Below are 22,920 nucleotides of genomic sequence, written 5' to 3'. Positions count from 1 at the left end.
ATACATTTAATTTAACCGCACTGTTAAAGAGGGCTATTTTTAGAAGGGTATAACTGCAGCCTTGGAGACCACTAAATGGGGGCGGGACTCCAAAGCCACTGGCCACGCCCCATCAGTGCTTGAATAGCGTGGTAATTGACAGTCAAAGCAAAGCGCGGTTTAAACGGCCCGCCCCCGCAGCTGAACTGGACGTTTGATTGGTTTGCACCCCGGTCAAGACCTGTCTGTTATTGGCTGAAGCGCAGGGATCCAACCACAGCGGTGTGAAAAGTGCCCATCAAACGCAGCGGCTCTTTTTGTACTTTCTACTTTTTATGAAATATATATGTAGCGCAGTTGAATACGTACTCAAGTGAAAGTAAAAGTACCACAATTTAATTATACTGAATCAAATAAAAAAAAAAGTTAGTCACTTTCCATCTCTTTGTCTGAAATAAATGATAAGTAACAGAAGCATACTGCCATTCCTGCGTACAAGCGGAGCGAGACACAGCTGCTGTTCCTCATCCGGTCCGCCGGCGGCGATACTCGTTTCCGGTGACGCGGAGTGTCTGCGTCACGCCCCTCTCGTGGACAAAATGGAGGAAAGCTGCCCGTTTGTTTGTTTGTTTGAGTGCATTAGACATTAATAATCATTGAACGGTTTGCTAACGCAAATAAGAGCGTGAATGTAACGCAGACTTTGCGCTGTGTGGAGTGTGCCCGCGTTGAAGGGTGAGTTTGAGCAGAAACCTTTGCTAAACGAGAGTTCATGGTGTGTGTGAGCAAAGCGTCTGCACTTCAGTCACACACTGCTAAAACATACTAATTATGCAAGTCTTATGAGTCTAACTGTCCTTTTAATGGTCTAAATGAAAGCTGTTTTGATCGGTTTCGGTGCTCTTTTTGCGTCAGATAAAGAGAAACGCATCTCTGAGACGTCCGTCTTGATCTTAAGTCATGACCCGGATCAAGGTTTATTGTTGATCCTGGAGCAGCACTGTCCAAAAATATAGACTTATCCCAATCCCTCAAAATGTATTTCTAAAATCAGTGAGAAATCTTAGCTGGTTAACAAGGGTGTTAAAAGCACCAAGATCATAAGCCTAAAGCTACTAAATCACGCTAGGTCTGGAGAATAAATCAATATCAATATGTATCGCGATTTAATTATTTTCAGTAATTGTATATCATAATTCAATAATCGATAACTGTTTTCAGATTAGTTTCGAAGACCTTTTTATTTTTGATCTAATACAGCTGAGCTGATGTGGTTCCAGTCATAACTAGAGAAACACTCATCACCTGCTGGAAGAGAAAAAGTTCACATCTTCAATAAAGCAAGATTTTTAAGTTTTGGATATCTCTGTATTCTGCAGTGACTTGAAGCACTTTTATACCATTTCTTTGTGGTTAATGCATATTTGTTCCAATCTATGAGAATAATCAGCCTTCGCTGTGAGTCTTTTTTTATTCTCTTCTGCTCACCAAACCTGCCTTTATTTGATCAACATGGCAGCAAAAACAGACAGATTTTTTTTCTTCATATTTTTGGTATTTATAATTGCTTTGTATTTGAATAGATTTTAAACTGTAATTTCTGTGGTCAAAGCTGAATTTTAGCGTCATCAATCAATCACTTTTACTTATATAGTGCTTGTACCAATACAGATTGTATCAGTACACTGAACAGGATCAAATGGTAATGTATAATGAAGAGATAAAATCCTTCATTAAATGCAGAGACGTCTCTGTAATCAAATTGACAATGAGCACTAGAAATTAAGTGTCCCCAACCAAGCAAGAGAGAAAAAAAACCTTGGGAGAAACCATTTCTCTGTGTTCATCATGTTTTAGGATTAGTGTTCCCGGTCCCAGCGGATCTAATTAATCAGCCTAAAGATCCTTTAACGGATTTAAATAATAAAAGTGTGTTGGTGTGTTATGTGTAGGCTAAGTTAAAAAGATGTGTCTTTAATCTAGATTTAAACTGGCAGAGTGTGTCTGCTTCCCGAACAGAGTTAGGGAGATTGTTCCAGAGTTTAGGTGCTAGATAGGAAAAGGATCTGCCGCCCGCAGTTGATTTTGATATTCTAGGTATTATCAAATGGCCAGAGTTTTGAGAACGCAGCGGACGTGCAGGACTATAATGTGATAAGAGCTCGCTCAAGTATTGAGGAGCTAAACCATTCAGGGCTTTATAGGTAATTAATAAGATTTTAAAATCTATCCGATGTTTGATAGGAGCCAGTGCAGTGTTGACAGAACCGGGCTAATATGATCATACTTCCAAATTCTAGTAAGGACTCTGGCTGCTGCGTTTTGGACTAGCTGAAGTTTGTTTATCAAGCGTGCAGAACAACCACCCAATAAAGCATTACAATAATCTAACCTCGAGGTCATAAATGCATTAATTAATATTTCTGCTCCAGTCTTTAATGTTAAGTGATTCTTCAGACATCACTGTAATATTCTGATTTGATGATTTTCAATATTTAAAACATTTGAGTACTTTTTTTTTTTTCAGGATTCTTTTCATAATATATCTGAAATCAAAACTTTAGTGACTCATACCTCCAGAATCTAAGTCATAAGGAACTAGCCGGTCAGGTATTCGCTACGTCATTTAAGCTCTGCATTCAACAACCTAAACAACAAAAGGATGGAGGACATTGTGATAGGAGCTGTGTTTACTATTTATTTATATATTGGCTTTCGTGATAGTGGAAATAGAATGTAGACGTATCAGCAGCAGTGATTGAACACAACAGCTAAATACCGTTAACATTAATATTTTTTCTTTTTTTCTTTCTGTCTTTGTAAAAATAGTGGGTTCCTGTCAGTATACACTAACATCACTGATAGTTCCTATAGAACGTTCAGACCCTGCTCCTCAAGTAGGAGCTAATTTAGTTCCTAGTTCCTGCGGGGTGAATACATGAACATCCTGGTACCTGCCCAAGTAGTTCTAGAAGCTGAAAAGGTTCCTCCGGTGCAAAAGGGGTTATTCACTACTCCATTCAAAAGTCTGTATAATTTGTATTAGAAATGATACTTTAATACTTTTATTTATCAAGGGTGCTTAAAATTGATCAAAAGTGATGATAAAGGCATTTCTATTTCTGATAGTGTTCATATCAATGTCATTATTGTATCAACAGAAAAAAAATATCGATCCAAATATTATCCATGTTGTCGAGCCGTGTCACGTTCATATACAGGAAGAAAAGAGCGTTGCATGTGTTCGAGCCATGTCTGTACACACGTCAGCTGATGAATGAAGGATAGGCAAATGTTGAAAAATTTTCAACAGTCAGAATTGAAATGCATAAAGTGATGGATGGTGTACACAAATAAAACTCATTATAATTTAATTGACAAAAAAACCCCATTATTAATGCTTCCATCATTGTCTTTTTCACCTCCCTCTTCTTGTCAGTCAGCTCGACTCACGTGATAAACTATCTGGTCTGTGCTCGACTCGTTGGTGAGACGCCACCTTCAGTATTGTCTGTTCTCTCACCTAGCTAAATGATTTTTATTCTAAACCAATCTAACAGATGCTGTCGTGGTGGGCAAGTGACTTAACTTCTATTGAAGCCTTGTTGCCATTGTATCTTACTACTATTCATCTGTTTCATTTTCAAAAAAAGTTGCCGTGAAAATGGCAATAAAAATAAATACAACCTACTGACATCTTGATACAAGTTTTGCTAGATCATCAAGTGATGATGCGTTTTGAATCGAGGCTTCCCAGATTTTCATGTTGTTGAATAGGTCACGTTGAGTGGAAGTTAACAGGATGATGTTGTATTTCGTGTCAGATGGACGAGGGAGGTTCCAGCGCTGCGGCGGTTACCAAGTCCTGGGGCTTCCGCAGGAGCACCATCGCCAGGCGGGAGTTCATGGAGGCCGTGGGCTCTGTGGACGGTAGCCCTCTGGTCCAGCGCCGCAGGGGTCGTCCTCCCCGGGGCCGGGGCCGAGGCAGACAGGCTGACCAGAGCGGCCGCACTGCCGGGCTCTCTAAACCGGGTCGGAGAGGTCGAGGACGTGTGTCTGAACTCGCTCCTGCAGCTGAGAGGTCAAGTAGCGAGAGTGAAGCTCGGCCGGTGCCGTGTGAGGAGCGCATCCCGTCGGATCGAGCTGAAGACAGCGACGATCTCAACCTCCAAGAGATTCAGAAGCGCGCTGTGGCTCGGAAGCTGCAGGAGCTCAAGCAGGACGACGACGATGATGCTAAAGACACAAAAGATATGGACACAGGGCAGGGCTTACTGATGGAATGGGAAGAGAAAGTGTCTTCTGACACTGTCACATCAGAAGGAGGGAAGCTGTGCTTCTTCACAGCCACAGAGGAAGAGCAGGTGGAATTGACTGGAAATGTCGAGGAAGACACTAAAAGGATGAATCCAGATGCTGTCTGCTGCACATGTCAACAAGGAGACAGTAACAGGTGAGCATCGAGGGCCTGGTATTATGATCAGTCACTGTTACTCAGGAAGGAGCTAGTTTCGTCTGGGGTGTGTGCAGGTTTAGTTTTACCCGGGTGTCTTCATTCACTCACCCCACGTCTTTCAAAACATCAAGCTTTAGTTATAGTTTGGGTTTATAGTTGTGAAGTAATGAAGAGTTTTTGTGAAAGAGACATAACCAGCTACATCTAAAGCTCAATGTAAATACTGAACGTGTTTAAAAATCAGTTCAGTGCTTACAAACATTTGGGAATTTAGAAAAAGATTTATGTATGGTGATTGATTGATTTTTTTTTTTTTTTAATGTTTTTTTTCCCCGTATACTTCAACTTGTGACCCACATTATTTTATTGTTCAGTTAGCGTTCGAGGGCTTGTCTATTGTTTCATCAAAATGTGAAGAGCCAGGAGCCACCATCGATTGTGGATTTCAGTCAGCTGTTCTTTATTCTTCAAGCATCTTTCTGAACTAAAGTGGTGATAATGCGTATTCGCAGCGGTCAGATTTTTCGGCCCCTAACTGACGGCCCTGTCTGTTAGGTTGATGATTTGCTGTGACTCCTGCCGAGCGCGGCGTCACGTCGACTGTGTAGACGTCGCAGAGACCTGTGCTCATCTCCTGCAGAGGAACACAGAATATCCTAATCCCCCATGCGCCGATGACCGGGAAGCTCCGAGCGAGAGCGCAGCGACCGCTGGTCTCAGCCAAAAACATGAACTTGACTCAACTCCTGTGGTAATTTTCTCTAATTTTTCTCTTTTTCAGTGTATTAACTGTTGCTCTATTTGAAAACAGGGGATAGAGGTTTACAGCTAATCAAAGAACTTGCATTACTTACTAGATGGCCATGATTATCCCATGTGATATATTACCTTCATTCTGAAGTGAACTAACCCTGAGACAGAAGTTACTCCGGAGCAGGTCATCTTGAGAGAATAACTTGCCCTTAAACATACCCAGCCTGCTCTCTGGAACACTCCTACAAAAGGAGCCGCTACTGTTGTCGGTCAATCAATCATTTTTATTTCTATAGCGCTTTTAAAAGCACAGGTTGTATCAAAGCACTGAACAGAATAAAGTAGAAGAATACATTGACAGGCATGTATAATGACCAGAGTGAACAATTTGTTATTAAATGCAGTAATCAATTCAACGATAATCTCTAGAAGTTAAGTGTCCCTAATATAACAATATTGTCTATCTATAACGTTCAAGAAGTGCTTTTCTAATAAGTCAGAGTTGAATGTAGGTAGTATATAAGAGTAGGGTTGTATCAGTAAAAGATATAACAACATTACCAAACGATAATTAGTCAAAACTAGACTAGGTGCATGTCTCTAGTGATGTGGCACAGAGAGCTGTTCGTGGGATTCAGAAGCACGCCGTGGGGATGATGATCTTTGATCATGTCAATGCTCTTTCCTTCTTTTCTGTAGCTGCTGTTTTGTATAACGAGCTGATGCGTACTTCTCATCTGAGTGCGTGCACTTAATCGCTGTCTGGCGCGCTTAGCGTGTTAGCGGTTAGCTTAGCTCCATTCAATCCTTAGGATCCAAACAGGGATCAATTTAGATAAAGCACTACGATGTCCTTCTTTAAAGATAGGCACACGACTAGTTATGAGTAAGTATGGTGACAAAATGAAATAATTTTCTAAGCAAATAAAAAAAGAAAATTATAACGTATGGCAGAAGAGCACTTGGACCTCATCACTGCTGAAAACAACCGAAAGTGGAGGAGTGATATTACTTCACATGAACTAAACGCTAACATAGTGACTGCATCGACTAGTGGAATATGGAAAAACTGTGGCGCTTTTCTTTAAATACAAGTTCCTTCATATTAAAAACGTTCTTCTACAAGCTGCTTCTAGTTTTATGCTGGAGTTGGTTCACTCTCAATGAAGCTAAGTAAATAATAAATCAATTATTATTGATTAAGATGGACACAATAGTATAATTTTATAGTACATAAGAGAACAATCTGTATGATTCATTTGAAAGCTATATTGTGTCACGCTGCCTCGGGGTTTAATGCAGTCGTCACCGAACTTGGTCAGCGCACACGAGGTGTGAATTGTGGCCAGATTCTCTCATGATTACTTGATCTAAACCGTGTGGTGTGTGTCAGGTGGTGGAGGAAAGGACAGCCTTACCTAAATGCATCGGTCCAGGCTGCAGCAGTGACTCTCTTCCTGAGTCGGTGTACTGCGGTCATCAGTGTATCGTGAGACATGCAGCAGCAGCCATGAAGTCTCTCTCTGGAGCGAAGCCTGCTGTCCCTGGAACTGACCCGCCTGTCAAGGTACATTTCTCTATCGTCTCTTTCGTCGCAGCTCCAATCTGTGGTCGAACTAATGTCAGGGATAAAAAAGGCTAACCGTGATTTGGAGCTCACTAAAGATTTTTTTAAATTGTGCCCATATGCTGAAGACCCAAATCCTCAGATTGGATTATCCTGTCAGGACTCTTGACATTACAACCAAAAGTATTAATGACACGGATAAGATCTATATTCATTTACATGAGAAAAGTATGGTTTCAAACATTTCCTCTGGCTTGTTTTATGATCTTTTGTTACGTTTTCATTATAAACCGCAGTGATGCACATCAGAGTTGTAGCTGTCAAAAGAAAGAGAGAGATCGAAGATGACACCGCCTTGTCTTGACTTTATCCTCGTTATATTTCGACTTTCTTCTCATAATTTTGACTTTATTTTCTAAATATTAAGACTTTAATCTCGTAATGACATTAAAACAGAGTCATACAAAAATGAAACAGACATTTTCTTTTTAGTTCGCAGTACGTTCACAGTGGTTCACAAAAGTTCACATGTGCGCGCACACAAACACAAAAATTGTGTTTAGGACACATACAAACAACACCGACAGCTGCATAATATATTAAATTGACTCAATAATAGACTATTTCTGTTTTTTGCCTTTGCGTGTTATAAAGCTAGTATTTGCTTTTCAGCTGTTAGAAGTATATATTTTTTGTTTTTTCCTTTTTTTTTGTATGTAGTGTAAGATACTTTGTGAGATTAGTGTAAGTTTATTGAAGGAAATAAGGGTAAAATACTACAATTACAATAAAAATACACACCTGTGACAAACTTTATGCACGTGCTAATAACAGGCAAAATAATAATAAAAACCCCCAAAAAAGTCATTGTCCAAACTGTATGCTTTTAAAATAAAGTTTTATGTGAACCTCAAATGGTTTCTTGAACATAACTTAACCAACCAAACACGCACACACGCACATGTATAAAACAACATGAAGTTAAACTCTGATTAGGTTCATCAATAAAGCTGTGTACTTTCACATTTCAGGGCGAGAAACGATCGTTTCTTGCAAAGCTTTTCAAGGTGAAGATCAGTAAGACGTCGGCGCAGGAAGAGCATGTGAGCAAGCAAGAACTGGACGAAGAGTCTCCGAGTTCAGCTGCAGTCGTTGAGTCTGTACAGTCCGCTCCTGCTCCTGATTCTGAATCCAGTACGTATCCTCTTTGGGAGCACCTTTACATTTTTAATCCAAACATGCTTAAGCTCTTTGACTCTCTTCACCCAGAAGTAAATGTTAATCTAGAGAAATGTGTTCAAGTGTCTGTGTGGAGTGTGAGGCTGAAGACGGATAAATCTACCAGCGCAGTCACTTATCTGTGTGACCCGAAATGAGGGAGTGTTGTGAGAGGCTAATCCTTCACACCTGTAAAGACACCATGTTTATGTGGGTGCACTCACAATGACAAGAAAGCAAACAGGATGGGCTCTCTACGTATACTTGCCTTATAAACATGAAAAAAGAAAAAAACACAAACATATGAAGTGGATCAAAAATTCAAGAAACGTGTTCTCCTCGCTGCTTTTCCCTGACACATTCATAATCATAACTTCAGTGGTGCACTGTGGCAGTTGAAGGCTTGTTAATGATTTAAATGCTTTATTAATGAATGTGAATAGAGATTTGTATGAATCTGTGGGTGAGTAAATGATTTTTGGGTGAACTGTTGCTTTAAGTTATTGATAATTACATTGTGCAAACAAGTGATAATAAAGGAGTGTAGATGTTCAATCATACAGTTTTTACATTTATAAATACATGAGTAAAAGTATTAGCCTGTAAAGAAGTGTCTTTCTTCTGAAGGGTGTGCATGTACTTTGACAGTTAGCATAGTCCCACCCATAAAAAACCTCATGCTACAATTCTATTAAATAAACTTATTATTCTAACTTTCTACAATGTTTACATTCATTTCAATACGGTAATCAATGATCACAAAATCATGATCCTCCTAAATGTTCTTGGAAGTCCAAAAATGTAGTATATTTTCTGTATAGTCAGACTTCCAAACGAAATTATCCTATTCAATTCAAAAAGATTCAATCTTAATAAATTGATCTGTCATAAAGTTGTTTGGTGGAAATTCCACCAAAACAAACAAAGTCAACATTGGTTTTCTTTAATGTTTAAGGCTGTTGTGAGCATTGCATGTAAATTCCTAATTTTTATAATCTTCGTATCATATCTTTTTCTTTCAGCTGGAAAAGAGAAAGATGAAGTTGGGTGTAGCACACCACAGAGCCAGCCTTCAGATTTGGCAGCAGACACTTGCTCTTCTGAAAAAGCTCCTGCAGCCCCGCCATTTAAGAAGTCCACTCCAGGAAGAGCAAAGAAAACCATGCCAGGGTCTCCACGACTGGATATTCTGAAAGGGGCTCTGAGTAAAAACACTTTATCTGTACCTAAAAAGCCCTCTGAGTCGAGCAAAGCCTCAGAAGTGGATGAGCTCGCTGCGGTTCCTCACTCCAGTCCTCTCCTGATGAGACAAAACATCCGCCGCTCGCTGAGCACCCTTCTCTGCAGAAGGTCAGAGAAATCAACCATGTCTGTGGACATGTCTTCATTCAAATACCTCACTTTAAAAGAATAAATAAAAAAAACCTATTACTAGTAGAAATGTTAATTAGTTATCGAGCACTAATAGTGTGAAGGCACTGATACAGCGTGTCGTCATCACCGGCATCTGTTTTTATAGAATCATACATAGAGAAAATCTCGAACCTTTAACCAACAGATAAATGTTTTGTCTTCAGTAAATCTGGCTCAGATCATCATTAAAAATAAAAAGATTTCTAGTAAAAAGGAGGGTTTTAATTAAAGCTGGCTTACTATAGTGCCACCTGCTAGTCAAGAAATTTGGAAAAAAAATATTTTCATGGGCCTGATCTTTTTATTTAATGAGGTATACAGAGTTTAAGAGTTCCTAATTGAGTATCTACAATTTAGAATGTTGCTTTATAAAATACAAATAAAAAGCAACTAGTTTGCAGAGTTTAGCTCCAATCCTAAATAAGAAAAGCTGAAGAAGCTAGTCAAAGTCTAGCTGATTACTAGAAACCTCTAGACAGGTGTGTTTTACTATGTTTTTCATATAGAATATGCTTTTATCCAAACATCCTTGCAAATGACAATTGCAACAAGCAGTTTATCATGCACACAATTCTAGCAGTTACTATCTAGCAGTTACACTTTATTTATATAGTGCTTTTAACAATAAAGATTGCATCAAAGCACTGAACAGTATCAAATAAGAGAATAGACCGATAGTTATGTATAATAATGAGATTAACTCATAATTTTTAATTAAATGCACAGACGTCTCTGTAATCAAATTGGTCTCCAGTGAAGGTCATGTTTGGGTGCTGATTCACATCTGATCTGAATACAAACTGAGAAACAGAATAAGAAAGAAACAAGATTAATATTAGTGTAGATGCCATAATTTTTATGATGTCACAAGTACATTGTGTTTTAGGATTAGTGTTCCTGGTTCCAGCTGATTTAATTAATGCAGCCTAAAAATCCTTAATATAGAGAAATAATACAAGTGTGCTATGTGTAGGCTAAGTTAAAAAGATGTCTTTAATCTAGATTTAAACTGACAGAGTGTGTCTGCTTCCCGAACAGAGTTAGGGAGATTGTTTTGAGAGTTTTGAGAATGCAGCGGACGTGCAAGACTATAATGTGATAAGAGCTCGCTCAAGTATTGAGGAGCTAAACCATTCAGGGCTTTATAGGTAATTAATAAGATTTTAAAATCTATCCGATGTTTGATAGGGAGCCAGTGCAGTGTTGACAGAACCGGGCTAATATGATCATACTTCCTAGTTCTAGTAAGGACTCTGGCTGCTGCGTTTTGGACTAGCTGAAGTTTGTTTATCAAGCGTGCAGAACAACCACCCAATAAAGCATTACAATAATCTAACCTCGAGATCATAAACGCATGAATTCATATTTCTGCATTAGAGGTTGAGAGCATAGGTCGTAATTTAGATATATTTTTAAGATGGAAAACGCAGTTTTACAGATGCTAGAAACATGATTTTCAAAGGAAAGATTGCTGTCAAACAGCACACCTAGGTTCCTAACTGATGATGAAGAATTAACAGAGCAGCCATCAAGTGATAGGCTGTGTTCTAGATTATTATATGTGGGGTTTTTAGGTCCAATTATTAGCACCTCTGTTTTTTTTAGCATTAAGAAGTTACTCATCATCCAGTTTTTTATTTCGACTATGCATTCTGTTAGATTCTCAATTTGGTGTGTATCACCAGGCTGCGCTGAAATATAGAGCTGAGTATCATCAGCATAGCAGTGAAAGCTAACACCATGACTCCTGATAATATCTCCCAGAGGTAACATGTACAGGTTGAAAAGTAACGGTCCTAGCACTGAGCCTTGAGGCTACTTTGACTAAAATCATTTTATAGTCACTCCATATTTTACTATTTGTGGTAACCATTTGTCGTTTTCTTCAACAGGTTCAGTCAGAGTAATGATGTGAAGACTTCTGAGAGTGAAATTGAGAAGTTGGTTGTGGACATGGAGAAAGAGATGTTCAATATGTGTTACACAACAGATGAGGAGTATAAAAATAAATACCAACATCTCGTCCTCACCTTGAAAGATCCCAAAAACAAGGTCATTGTTTGTCATTGTACTGTGTACACAGTTGTTCTATTGGAATGTTTTATAATGTGAGTCATGAATTTATTCTGATGGTTTATTGTTTTCAGGAGCTGTGTCATCAGGTTTTGAAAGGAAGCATACCTTCAGTGAAGCTCATTCAGTTGAGTCAGCAGGAGGTAAAGTACAGTGACGTCACAAATTCATGTTAGGCAATGTATAGCATTTCATTTCTTGACTGTTATTTTGACAGGAACCCGCTGCTGATCCACTGCTTCAGATTTCTATAAAGAAGGAATTGTCCCTTTTTTCTGAGAATGTGGAAGAACCTGCTACTCCTCCTGAGAAACTGATGAGTGAAGACACCACACCGAGCACATCCACCACTTCAGTGAGCTGATGCTTAGTTTTTTTGTTTTTTTTTACACAATTAAAGGAATCATAACCTTTATCATTCATCTGCTGCTCTCTAGCTGAATTTTAGACACCACTAACAAGGGCATTGCAGATCATCCACCGTGGTGTGTTCACACTGGCAGGTTAGAATTGATTAGAGTAAGTGTGAATGCTGCCATCCAAACCTTGGTATGCTGAGACCCCTTGAAAAGCTGGGGCTTTGTCTACCTCCAGAAACAATTTGGTGGAGTTTGACTGAAATATGAATGCAGCTAGAACCAAAACTCACAGCTGTCATGAGCTCAAAACATGAGTTCATCATATGGCCTATTAGTTTGCTGCAATCTCCCTTCTGCAGATATTCATGTGTGTGGAACTGAATTCTTCATGCTTTTTTTATACACTATATATTAGAATTTTTTCCCTTCACTGGCTGGAGCATTCCAGTACAGTTCAGTTACACTGAATTTCCTCATTTATCTTGCATCTCAAATTGTATCTTACGTCATTTCACATCAGTACACTTACACCAGTTTAATAATCAATGTAAGCTATACACACAGATTGTGTTAAAATAGTAATAAAGGTCTTGAAAACAAGGCCTAAGCGTTTGGCCCACAATTCTAGAACAATAGATAACATTTTAGCCAATCAAGCTTTAAGCTGAACAGAGAGACAATTATACCATGCACACATTCCATATTGCACAACACTCTGTATTACAGATTAGAAAACACCAGCAAAATCTGCTTATTTGCTCTAAATAACCTCAGAGATTCTGGAAAATACACGGGTAATGTGTTCTGGCGATTGTTCCCTGATTATTAGATTTGCTTCATTCTCACTGCCAGTGATTTCCCGGAATCTGTGTGTTGTTCACACACAACACGTAAAATTCCCGGAATGACATGTAACATCATGTGACGTGTAATGTAATGTAGGAGCTCTGCGCAGCTGTCGAACGATCTCGGAAACAATGTAGATAACGAGGAGCTCTGTGGTCTCTGGTGAAGCCCAGTTTGCACAGAGCTTGTTCGAGTACTGAACCCGGCAATGTTACTAGTTCCCCAAACCGGGATCCATTCCGGAATCAATCCTGGGACGTGTCTTCATTTACAATTAAAGGCACTCTGGCAGTTTTCCAGGACCGATGTGCAGTGTGAAAGACACTATAGTCTCCTAAGAAAATAATTATGTTGTTGTACCTTACAGAGATAAGCCTATATGGACACGATATTATAAAAACAAAGTCTATTTTGTTCTTCTCTGAGTGATCAAGCATTTTGTCTATCCTTAGGAAGAGAAAGCATCTCCAAAGCTGCCTTGGGCAAAGGAAATATGCTTAGGTGCTTCAGATGTGATTAGCTGCATGCTGAAAGAGACTACAGCAGAACATAAGCGCCATCTCTTTGATCTTAATTGCAGGATATGTACAGGTATGACCTTCTAAAACAAACGTCACATGCACTGCTGGATTACCTAAATTGTAAAAAGTTATGCAATTACAATTTATTTACAGTACAATTTGTTACAAATTAATTTCTTACCTGCAGGCCAGGTATCTACTGGTGATTATCCTGAAAGCAAGAAACCCAAGACAACAATGACAAAAGATGAGACGGAGAAGCAGAACTCTTCCTGTGTTGTTCACATGAATGATGAAGTGTTGGATTCCCCATCGTTGGACTTTGATATAATCGAATCACCTGCTTCTCCCAGTGGAGAGGACCTAACCTCACAGATACCCTTGGCAGATTTCTCTCCTGTATTGATACCTTCAGTTCCCACTGTGTCCATCTCAAGAAGAGACCCCCGTACAGCACAATTCAGACAAGCTGTGCCATCGTCTACTGGCCCAGAGTCTGCCTCAGTCCCACAGCAGCATCCACACCCTGTGAAGAACGCACCAGAATCTCTGAAAGAGACACATGTACCACATGTGTCCGTACCTTTGCCTGCTCCTATGCCAAAATCCATCCTCATGAAACCTTCGCCAACTTCACTGGACACTTCATATGGTTCAACGACAAGGTGCATGCAGACAGTTTTTTTTGTATGACGTCAACTGTAAACAATACAATTAATTGTTCAAACTTGTATGGCACAAATTTATTGATTCTAATGGTGTTTGTGTCTTTCAAGGCTGGAAGATTGTGATGAAGGAACAAAACACTTTTTATCCAAACAGAATATTTTATGGAAAGGCTTTCTTAACATGCCAACTGTGGCCAAATTCGTCACAAAGGGATACTTGATTTCTGGCTCTCCTGACTTTCTAAAAGAGGTTAGCTTTTTAAGCTTAACTAATTAATTCAAAGTTCAAATTGTGTCGTACATGAATGTAGTCAGTGGGTGTTAAATTTGTGCGTTTTCTCTATTCAGGACTTACCAGACACTATACACATAGGAGGAAGGATATTACCTCAAACTGTGTGGGAATACGTTGATTTAATAAAGACATCAGATGCAAAGGTAAGACAGTGACTATATTAAGAATAATTATGCTATATTAATTATATTAAATAGACATTATGTAAATGCATTTTAGTAAGATTTATTTGAACTATTTCTTTGAATGCAGGAGCTGTCATTAATCCGCTTCCATCCATCATCTGAAGAGGAAGAGGTTGCATATGTCTCTCTGTTTTCATATTTCAACAGTCGTAGAAGATTCGGGGTTGTTTCTAATATTTGTAAACACATCAAAGATCTTTACCTCATTCCTCTGAGTACAAAACAGTCTATCCCTGCGGTGCTTCTTCCCATAGAGGGACCAGGTACATCACGCAAAGATTACACACAGGTTGGTTCTGACAGCATACTATAATGATTTTAACCTGTCTTATGTTTTGACTTGTTTTAGGACTTGAACAGAATCACCCTAATCTCTTAATAGGGTTAGCAGTCTGTCAAAAGCAAAAGCGTCCTGAGGGATTACCACAAGATGCTGGAGAAAAGAATTCGGATGGCAAGGGAAACGGCAGTCCTACCTCAGTAATTGATGCTGGACAACATAGCATAAAGGCTTGTGATGCTGACATCTTCCTCAATTCAAATCCTGCTGGATCTTTACCTTCATTAGGGTTACCAGACCCATTAGTCTCTCCCAGCTTTCTATGTGCCCCATCTTCCCTTCCTAGCTTGTCAAGTTCCATCCCATCTGTCACTGTGTGCTCATCCGAAGACTCCACCAAGACCACCCCACTTCAGACCATCCTTAACACATTATTTGGGCAAAAGAAACAACCCTCAGATGTCACAGAGTGTAACATGCACTCATTAACAGATGAGGTTCAGACTGGTCAACAGACTTGCAGTGATGATGATGCACTGATGTTGGGTGATGACAGGCCTTATGATCCCGAGGAGTATGATCCAGCATGCTCTATTGGGGCCCTGGGTTCTTTCATTTCAGCTGAAGTTTTGGAACCTAAAGGTCCATCTGCTGTGGCTGATAACGATGATGATAGACCATATGACCCTGAGGAAGAGTACAGTGCAGTTGCAAACGGTGTTACTGTCAAAAATAATACACTGGCTAAAAACAATGAAGTTACCAGTGATATAGCTTATGATCCGGAGGATGAGACAATGTTTGAGGAGATGCAAAATTACATTACAAGCAATGCTGTACCTCACAAATGCACTATCTCTGAAAATAACGTGTCACATTACAAGGATAACACCTCAGTTACAACATTTTCTGAGCAGCAAAGAATTCTCGAAGAGTTGAATAGGCAGATAGAGGAACAGAAAAGGCAGTTAGAAGAACAGACAGAAACTCTACGCCTACAGAAGGAAGCAATTGGTGTTTCCATGGCACATTTCTCTGTTTCTAAAGCTCTTATGTCACCAACACACTTTGATGGGGATGAAGAGGAGAGCATAGAAAACATACCCTACTCTCCGATAATTCATCAGAATCGGGATCCACGGATCTGTCAAAAAACAAGTCAGGATATGCCATTTTATGATGCTGAATGTAAGGTCGTAGATGAAGAAAGCACAGAGAAATTATTAAACACAGTGGACACCACAAATATAGTGTTGAAAGAATCATTTACCACAAAAAAAGAGAAATTAGCTTCTGATAAAGCAGTGCCCAAAAAAGGATCGCCAGACAGTAAAAGTGCACAACTGAAGAACACTAAATCCTCACATACCGAGTACACACACAAAAATCAAGGCAGTAGAAGGTCCACACTGAGCACGTATAGGTCATCAAGAAGAAAGTCATGGAATGAACGCAGGTCCTGCCACCAAGACCGGGCGTCTTCAAGGGCATTGCGTACATTTAGATCCTCAAAGAACATCTCGGAAAAACACCACAGAAGTAGACACTCTGCAGGGCATCTCTCTCGGGAATGTAACAGTGAGAAAAAAGGAGTGACATCACCAAGAAAAAGGCATCATCACCATCACAGAGACTCTTCACCCACACGGTATTGGAGGAGACGTCATTATTCCCCCATCTCGCACTCAAGCCGGAGAGACAAATCTTCACATGATGTCAAGACTGACCTGTCAGAGGATAACACAAAATCTTCACATGAATCTGGCCAGGTGCAAGATAGCGATAGCATTCAGTCTGCGTACGCATCAGGTCAGAGTTTTAAAGTGGAGGGGGAGGCTGCTAATTGCAAAGACAAGTGTTTAGCAGACGTTCAAAAAGGTGGTCCTGCAAATACAAAACATGAGGCTGATCAAAATCCTGGGGAGGGTTCTTCACAGCCTCTGTTAAATAATTTAATTGACAAAAAACAGCCCCTTTCTGTCCTGTCTGACAAGAGGAGGGAGAATTTGCCACCAAAACAAACTGACTCTTCTAGTCAAGGAGCACTACTGCCTACACCCTGTCTAGCCCATGGTGCTACTGACTTGCCTTTACACAGAGATACACCAGCGTTACAGCCATCTGGAATTCAGACAGGTGTTTTTCACCATGATACCCAGCCACCACATAACCAAACAAATCATTTTTCTGAGCCTGGCCAGATTGATCAAAAAAGAAACATGCCATCAATGCAAAGGTCAAATTATTCACATAAAGAGGCAGACAAATTACATTCAGGTGATTACTCTCAAAGATCTTTCCATTCACAATACAGAAATTCATCACAATCTGACACAGATCAGTTCTATTCTAGAGAACTGCCTCAAAATAAAAGAGGAAAGTTCATGCATGATGCAGACAACAGCAATCTACCTTCTGTATCTCACAAACAGGAAGAATTCTACACAGGCAAGTTTGTTCACCCAAAACATCCAAACCAAAGACTCAGAAGGTTTTCAGCAGAAGCAATAGATCAGGTTCATCAAAGTCAGCTATCCAGACCTAACCAGTTACATGAATGCAACTTTGAAGAACCTGATACTGCTGGATTAAGTCTCAAAAAATACACATCTTATAAGCAAGGGATGAATTATCATGAGGATGATTCTGTCCAGTGTCAACAAAGAGAGTCACTATTAGGGCTGCCTCCTGTGCACAAGAGCAATTTCAGACCTCCTAATCTTAGAGAGCACTTTCATCCTTCCACCTTGGATAAGTGGCAACCTTTGAGAGAGCGTCCTTCTGTAATGAAACTGAGAGGTCCTGAATTTGCTTATCTTAGGGATGGTAATTCTGGTACTTGCACAAACTTTGGACTTAGGAGTCAATCCTCAGATTTTGTGAGATACGAAAGCCAGACTATAGATCCTCACTCCAGAGAACCATTTACAGAAGAGATGTTTGAGAGTCCAAGACCTGCTCAACCCGCTGGATCAAAGGACCCATCTCCAAGACAGCGTTGTTTTAGGCGAGGTAGGGGTAGTCACAGGGGTTCACGTCAGGTAATGCATGATAGAACTCATCTAATGAATTCAACTAAACTAATGAGCATTCCTAATGTCGAAGGGCCATCAGATAGACAGATCGATGCCAGAGACTCTCGCCCAAGCAGTAAATCTCATATTCCACATCTCGCTAATCCAAGTTCTTATGCACAAGATATTTGTGAACTACAAAGCACTGACTGCCATCAAACATTTGCAGAGGATGCAGAAGACCAAATATGCACAGGTTTTTCAAGACATGCTCCATCACGCTCTCAGGACCCAGCACATGGGGCAATGCATTACAGGTTTGAAGGACATCAGTATACTGAAATCAAGGGTCAACCAAGAGGGCTTCAAAAATTCAAAGCACGAAGAAGGGGCATTGTGGGCCCATTTTATGGCAGGGATCATAAAAATAATGCACAAGTAAGGGGGCCTTGCTTTGATTCACCACAACAGTTTTTGGGCCAAAGAGAATCATCTCATGGTTTACTTAGACAGAGAAGACCATCTCAAAACTGTGAGGGTTTTGACGATTATGATGAAACCTATTCATCTGATTTTCCTGACCATTCCATTATCACTCCCACTCATTTTACAAAAGCACAATGTCAGCATTTGGGTCAGGCATCTGCCAATTTGGAGAGCCGGCTCAGACAGACTAATGTACGCCCTTTACGACTATCAGGTCCACTACTTCCCACTCCTCCCGGAGGCCCAATTAGGCAGAACCCTACCCAGTGGTAATTCTAAGTGTGTAATTTAGGAGGAACAAAGAGTTAAGTGTGAAAGTATGCAGGAATAACCAAGTGTGCGAGAGGACAAAATGGCAGATAACCGGAGACTCTTGAATGTTGTCTACACAACACAAAAAGGAAAATATGATGAAGAGGAGTTTGATTTGTTAAAAAAAACAAACATATATAATTTATTTTTTAATGCAAGTGCACTTGGCTGCAGACTACCAAAAAGAAATGAATATGTCTTGCAGTGTCTGGCTGAGTAGTCAAGATTTTGAGGTGCAGTTACATTGTTTGTTCAGTTTACATAATGTTCAGAATTAGGATAGAATGAACAAAGGACCAAGACAACCCCTCTAAAAGTCTGAATCAATATTTTCATTGTCTGTTCTGGAAAGCGAAGCAGTGAATTTTGATAAATCTGTATACATTTTCATGAAAGGCTGAAGGTTTGTTCATCCTGCCATACCAACTGAATTACTTCAAGTTGATTACTGAAAAATGTTTTGGTTTGATTTGTGGAAGCAGAACATGGTCGTGTTAACTCCTGACAAACGTTTGAAAACATTATAGCTATAAACAGCAGTGTACATTTGTTCATAGATTTTTATGTAATTTTCTAAATGTATATTTGTAAGTATTTCAGAACTCAAGGATGGAATCTTTTGAAATGTCCACTGATTTCATTAAACAACTGAACTGTCCCTCCCTTCTCAAAATTAAAATTGTGATCACTTATATGATTCTGTGTTTTCTGTAGAAGAGTGGGAAATCAAGCAACATGGGACTGTTGACTTTTCATCTTTTTTACCATTACTTGTTTTGCAATCAAGATGTTTTTAACGTTTTTATTCTAACATTCTAATGGTAGCATTTTCATGGTTCACGTTGACGAAATGTGACTAACAATTACTCAACAAATACAAAATATCAATCGTCATTTAAATACTTTGTTGTGATTATTATAATCCTTTAATTGATTCAGTGTTTTTTTCCGCAATTTAAGATTCCCATTTAAGTATCTTTGGAACACAAATGGTCTATATTTTCAGTATGTCTGTTGTGCATCTGCTATGGTAACACGGTAACTTTTAAAACCACTTACATGAACAAATACAAGAATTAGCTGTTACCTCTATCCATCTGCACTCACAAAAGGATCTTAATGTTTGCATTTAAACATCTTATGCAAGAAAAATCTTTAAACAGATTATGGAAGTATGATCATATTAGCCCGGTTCTGTCAACACTGCACTGGCTCCCTATCAAACATTGGATAGATTTTAAAATCTTATTAATTACCTATAAAGCTCTGAATGGTTTAGCTCCTCAATACTTGAGGGAGCTCTTATCACATTATAGTCCTGTATCTTGATTGATTGATCAGAGCTTGATGAAGAACTGATAGAAGAAGTTTGAAACAAGCAGGACTCTTCCTAGATCTAACTGAGGAACTGATGGAGAAGGGCTTTGGTCAAATGATTGTATATGAAGATCTACAGAAGGACAAACATCAATGCAACACTTCAACACATCAGTTTGGGCTTTATGGCAGTGTGGTCAGACTCGACCCTTTCCTCAGTTAAGACCCATGAAAACACACTTGAAATGTGCAAAGCAAACGATCACATTAAACCATTTCTTCAGTAATGGCGGCGGTTCATCGGAGTAATAAATTGTTGCATTGAATGTTTGATTTGAGTTGTTTAGTTGTTTATCTGAATGAACGATAATGTAAATTTGCCTACTTTAGTTAAATTGTTCAATTGAATCTAATTAGTGGTAGAAACGTAGTTTGTGTTCCATGTTACGTGTGAATAGTTGCTATGTTAGGGGACTACCATTAACCAACAAAACAAACGTTAATATTTTAATGGTAAACGTAGTAAAAGAACGTAACATGGTAAGAATCTATTGAATAATATAAAACGAATGTTGACTGATTGGAATTATAGAAAATGCATGTGCAATTTTTAGGGAGATTGTTTTGTATCTATTAACTTATTATAACAATTGAGCAAATAGTTATTTTAAGAACTACTTCTTTCTCTGCATTCCCTCTTCTTTCCCTTGTTTCTGTCTTCACTAACAAGTATTAAAAGTTATACATTTATACAATTATGTGTCTTGTTTTCTGGTTTCCGGTTTTTAGCTGACGTCCTATTTTAGTGTCAGCCACGAGATTTGTCCAAAAACAATGATTCGTTCTTGGAGTTGGTTATTATGGGGGCGTATGGGGGACAAACTATGTTTCAAGTGCATTTTAGATGATGCCGGAAATACAGAAGGCTCTGCGGCTTTGATATACAGGTTGCTAAATTTAAAAAAAAATACAGTTTGCAGTGCAGAAACATATCGCATCATTGGGAGTTTAACTATGGTCTTAATTTAATATTAAAAAAAAAAAAACACGAAAAGTAAAACGACGAACGGGTGTGACGTCACCGATGACGCAAGCCGGCGCGAAAGTCTGTCGTGTTCAGTTTGAGAGCAGTGTGTCCGGTACGTTAAACCTTTAATCGCTTGCTCACGGTAGATTTTACGATCTACGTTTGTCTCGTGTTCTGGAGACATCATTTCCATCATGAACCACTCTTATTAACGGCAGTCGTTATAGGTCGGGCGCGAGGGCGGGAAACGCGGGAGCTAAGGCCGCTGTAACGAGTTATAGTCCAAAGTCCAAAGTGTTGGGGCCTAAAATAGTATTCAAAGTGTATGTTTTGAATTTAAGAAAATGTGTTTATCGTTGGAGTTATCGTCACTATTCTTCGTTGTTACTTCTGTTTCATTGTAGTAGTTATTAGCCGGGACGTCCCGCTTACTGTACGTGTCTCGTGCCTTTCCTGACTGACTCAACGGCAGCGGCGTAGATCACCGACACATCCATCTTCATTCAGTCCCGGCCCCGGAGCTCGCGACACTTCCGTTCAGTAAATCAGTTTTTTGGAGAATACAAGCAATGTGATTATTTTTCCCGCAGCCGCGAAAAAAGACGTTATCGGTAGACTAAGGGAAATCCTCTTTCAGTGTCACTTTTCCCTACGTGCAAAATGACCAATTAATAAAAAAAGTGTCAAGAACTAAAAGCAGCCCATATTAATTTTTAATTCAGCGCATTTTCATATCTATCTATATATATATATATATACACTTTGCTGTTAATATTCCATATGAAGAGTTAAACAGCAGTCAAGTGTGTTCTGAAATGTCTTTCAGTATGGCCCGTGAGAATCAACCCGCAGCAGATGTCTGTCAAAGCTCAGAGCTCAGCCCGGTGGAGATGACGGAGGTAGAATACTTACAGCACATTATTCAGAGCCACATTGATGCACAGGTGACTGAGACAGACAGCTCAAGTCTTTCACGGCTCGAGGAAAGCTTGTATGAGGAGCCAGAGAAGCGCCTGGCTTGCTCGCCTTGCAGGCCGGAGGGGACTTCAGTGGGGCCCATGGACCTGCTGTTGCTGAGCGACTCAAACACGACGCCTGTTAGCGGCGCTGAGGTGCCGGGCTCCGTGCTGAGCAGAGTCCAGTGTGTCGTCCAGGAGCGGCCCCTGGAGGAGAGACCCAGCCCAGCTGCTCGGGTCTGTCTGGAGAAGAGGTGAACTTTCACGAGTCACACAGATGTCTAGAAGTCTGAGGGAAATAATCTTTGTCACCTGTGGCTGTTTTAAATCACTTTAAATATCACTATTTAATGTTTTGTGTTTATTATATCAAAACATTATTTATGCATTTTTAATTGCGGTTATTGTTATTGTTATATCTAATTCACTGATTAAATGTAAGAATTTGACTTGGAAGATAATGAACACTTTTAGATAAAATGGCTTTTGAAATGTTCCATAAAATGTAAAATCAGTTTAAACTTAAGTTTGGAAAAGAATCATTTCTTTCAGTGTGAGTTATGTTTAATGATTTTAGACACTTGATTTTACTGAAGGCTACCAGGATATTTATAAAGTCCTACTATAAGCTTTATTCTCCATTCTAACTTGGTAAATTTGTCAGATCTTCACCAAACTTTGCACATGTGAGCTCTAGGGAAAGAGAAGAAAAGTTTAGATTAGATTCAATGTTATTGTCATTACACATGTACGAGATGCAGTTTAGGTCTAACCAGGAGTGCAATAAGCAGCAAGTGCAGGATACAGGTACAATATAAATTACAAGTGCACATATAGGTAATATGTACAGGAGATAAATATGTATAAATTAAATTACAGATGAATGTGTTAATGAAGGGGAAATTTACAGTTAGCGTGTATAAACAATTTGGAGATGGTTATGTACAAAAAAACAGGATATACAGGATATGTGTAGACAAATTTACAATAGTATGTACAATGGATATGTACATACATTTACAATATATATATTGTAAGCAGCTAAGTCCACTACTTTAAGCTGCTGAGGGATGCTGGTCGGTGCTTGTAAATGGACGCGCACTCTTACATTTATATTAACTAGACTGTCCACACAAGATATTAAAATGCTCATGGTTGTCGATTTATTTTACACGTTCCTGGTCTTCATTTCCAT

At 39.3% G+C, this 22,920-nt stretch overlaps 2 protein-coding genes across 3 annotated transcripts in view; both read left to right on the top strand.

The window, feature by feature from the left end:
• Nucleotides 1-487: 487 nt before the first annotated feature.
• Nucleotides 488-20,497, top strand: si:ch73-181d5.4 (death-inducer obliterator 1). The gene is made up of 15 exons (XM_043236861.1): nt 488-714; nt 3,804-4,432; nt 4,991-5,186; nt 6,582-6,755; nt 7,787-7,949; nt 8,996-9,323; nt 11,279-11,438; nt 11,534-11,602; nt 11,677-11,814; nt 13,117-13,255; nt 13,373-13,850; nt 13,962-14,103; nt 14,202-14,291; nt 14,401-14,596; nt 14,683-20,497. The coding sequence occupies exons 2-15, from the start codon at nt 3,804-3,806 to the stop codon at nt 18,384-18,386; spliced, it is 6,606 nt and encodes a 2,201-aa protein (XP_043092796.1). The 5' UTR covers nt 488-714; the 3' UTR covers nt 18,387-20,497.
• A 342-nt stretch (nt 20,498-20,839) lies between these two features.
• Nucleotides 20,840-22,920, top strand: part of LOC122342461 — a 13,160-nt gene continuing 11,079 nt past the window's right edge. The window contains exons 1-2 of one of the 2 annotated variants that reach the window (XM_043236266.1): nt 20,840-20,881; nt 21,596-21,979. In XM_043236266.1, coding sequence (XP_043092201.1) covers nt 21,597-21,979 — 383 coding nt within the window. In that variant the 5' untranslated portion in view covers nt 20,840-20,881; nt 21,596. Of the gene's footprint in view, nt 20,882-21,179; nt 21,310-21,595; nt 21,980-22,920 lie in introns of those variants that run through there. The other variant, XM_043236267.1, reaches the window with a different exon arrangement.

The sequence above is a fragment of the Puntigrus tetrazona genome, chromosome 4, assembly GCF_018831695.1.
Source record: "Puntigrus tetrazona isolate hp1 chromosome 4, ASM1883169v1, whole genome shotgun sequence".
NCBI lineage: Eukaryota > Metazoa > Chordata > Actinopteri > Cypriniformes > Cyprinidae > Puntigrus > Puntigrus tetrazona.
The sequence above is the reverse complement of the archived record's forward strand: the minus strand, read 5'-3'. Positions and strand labels throughout refer to the sequence as shown.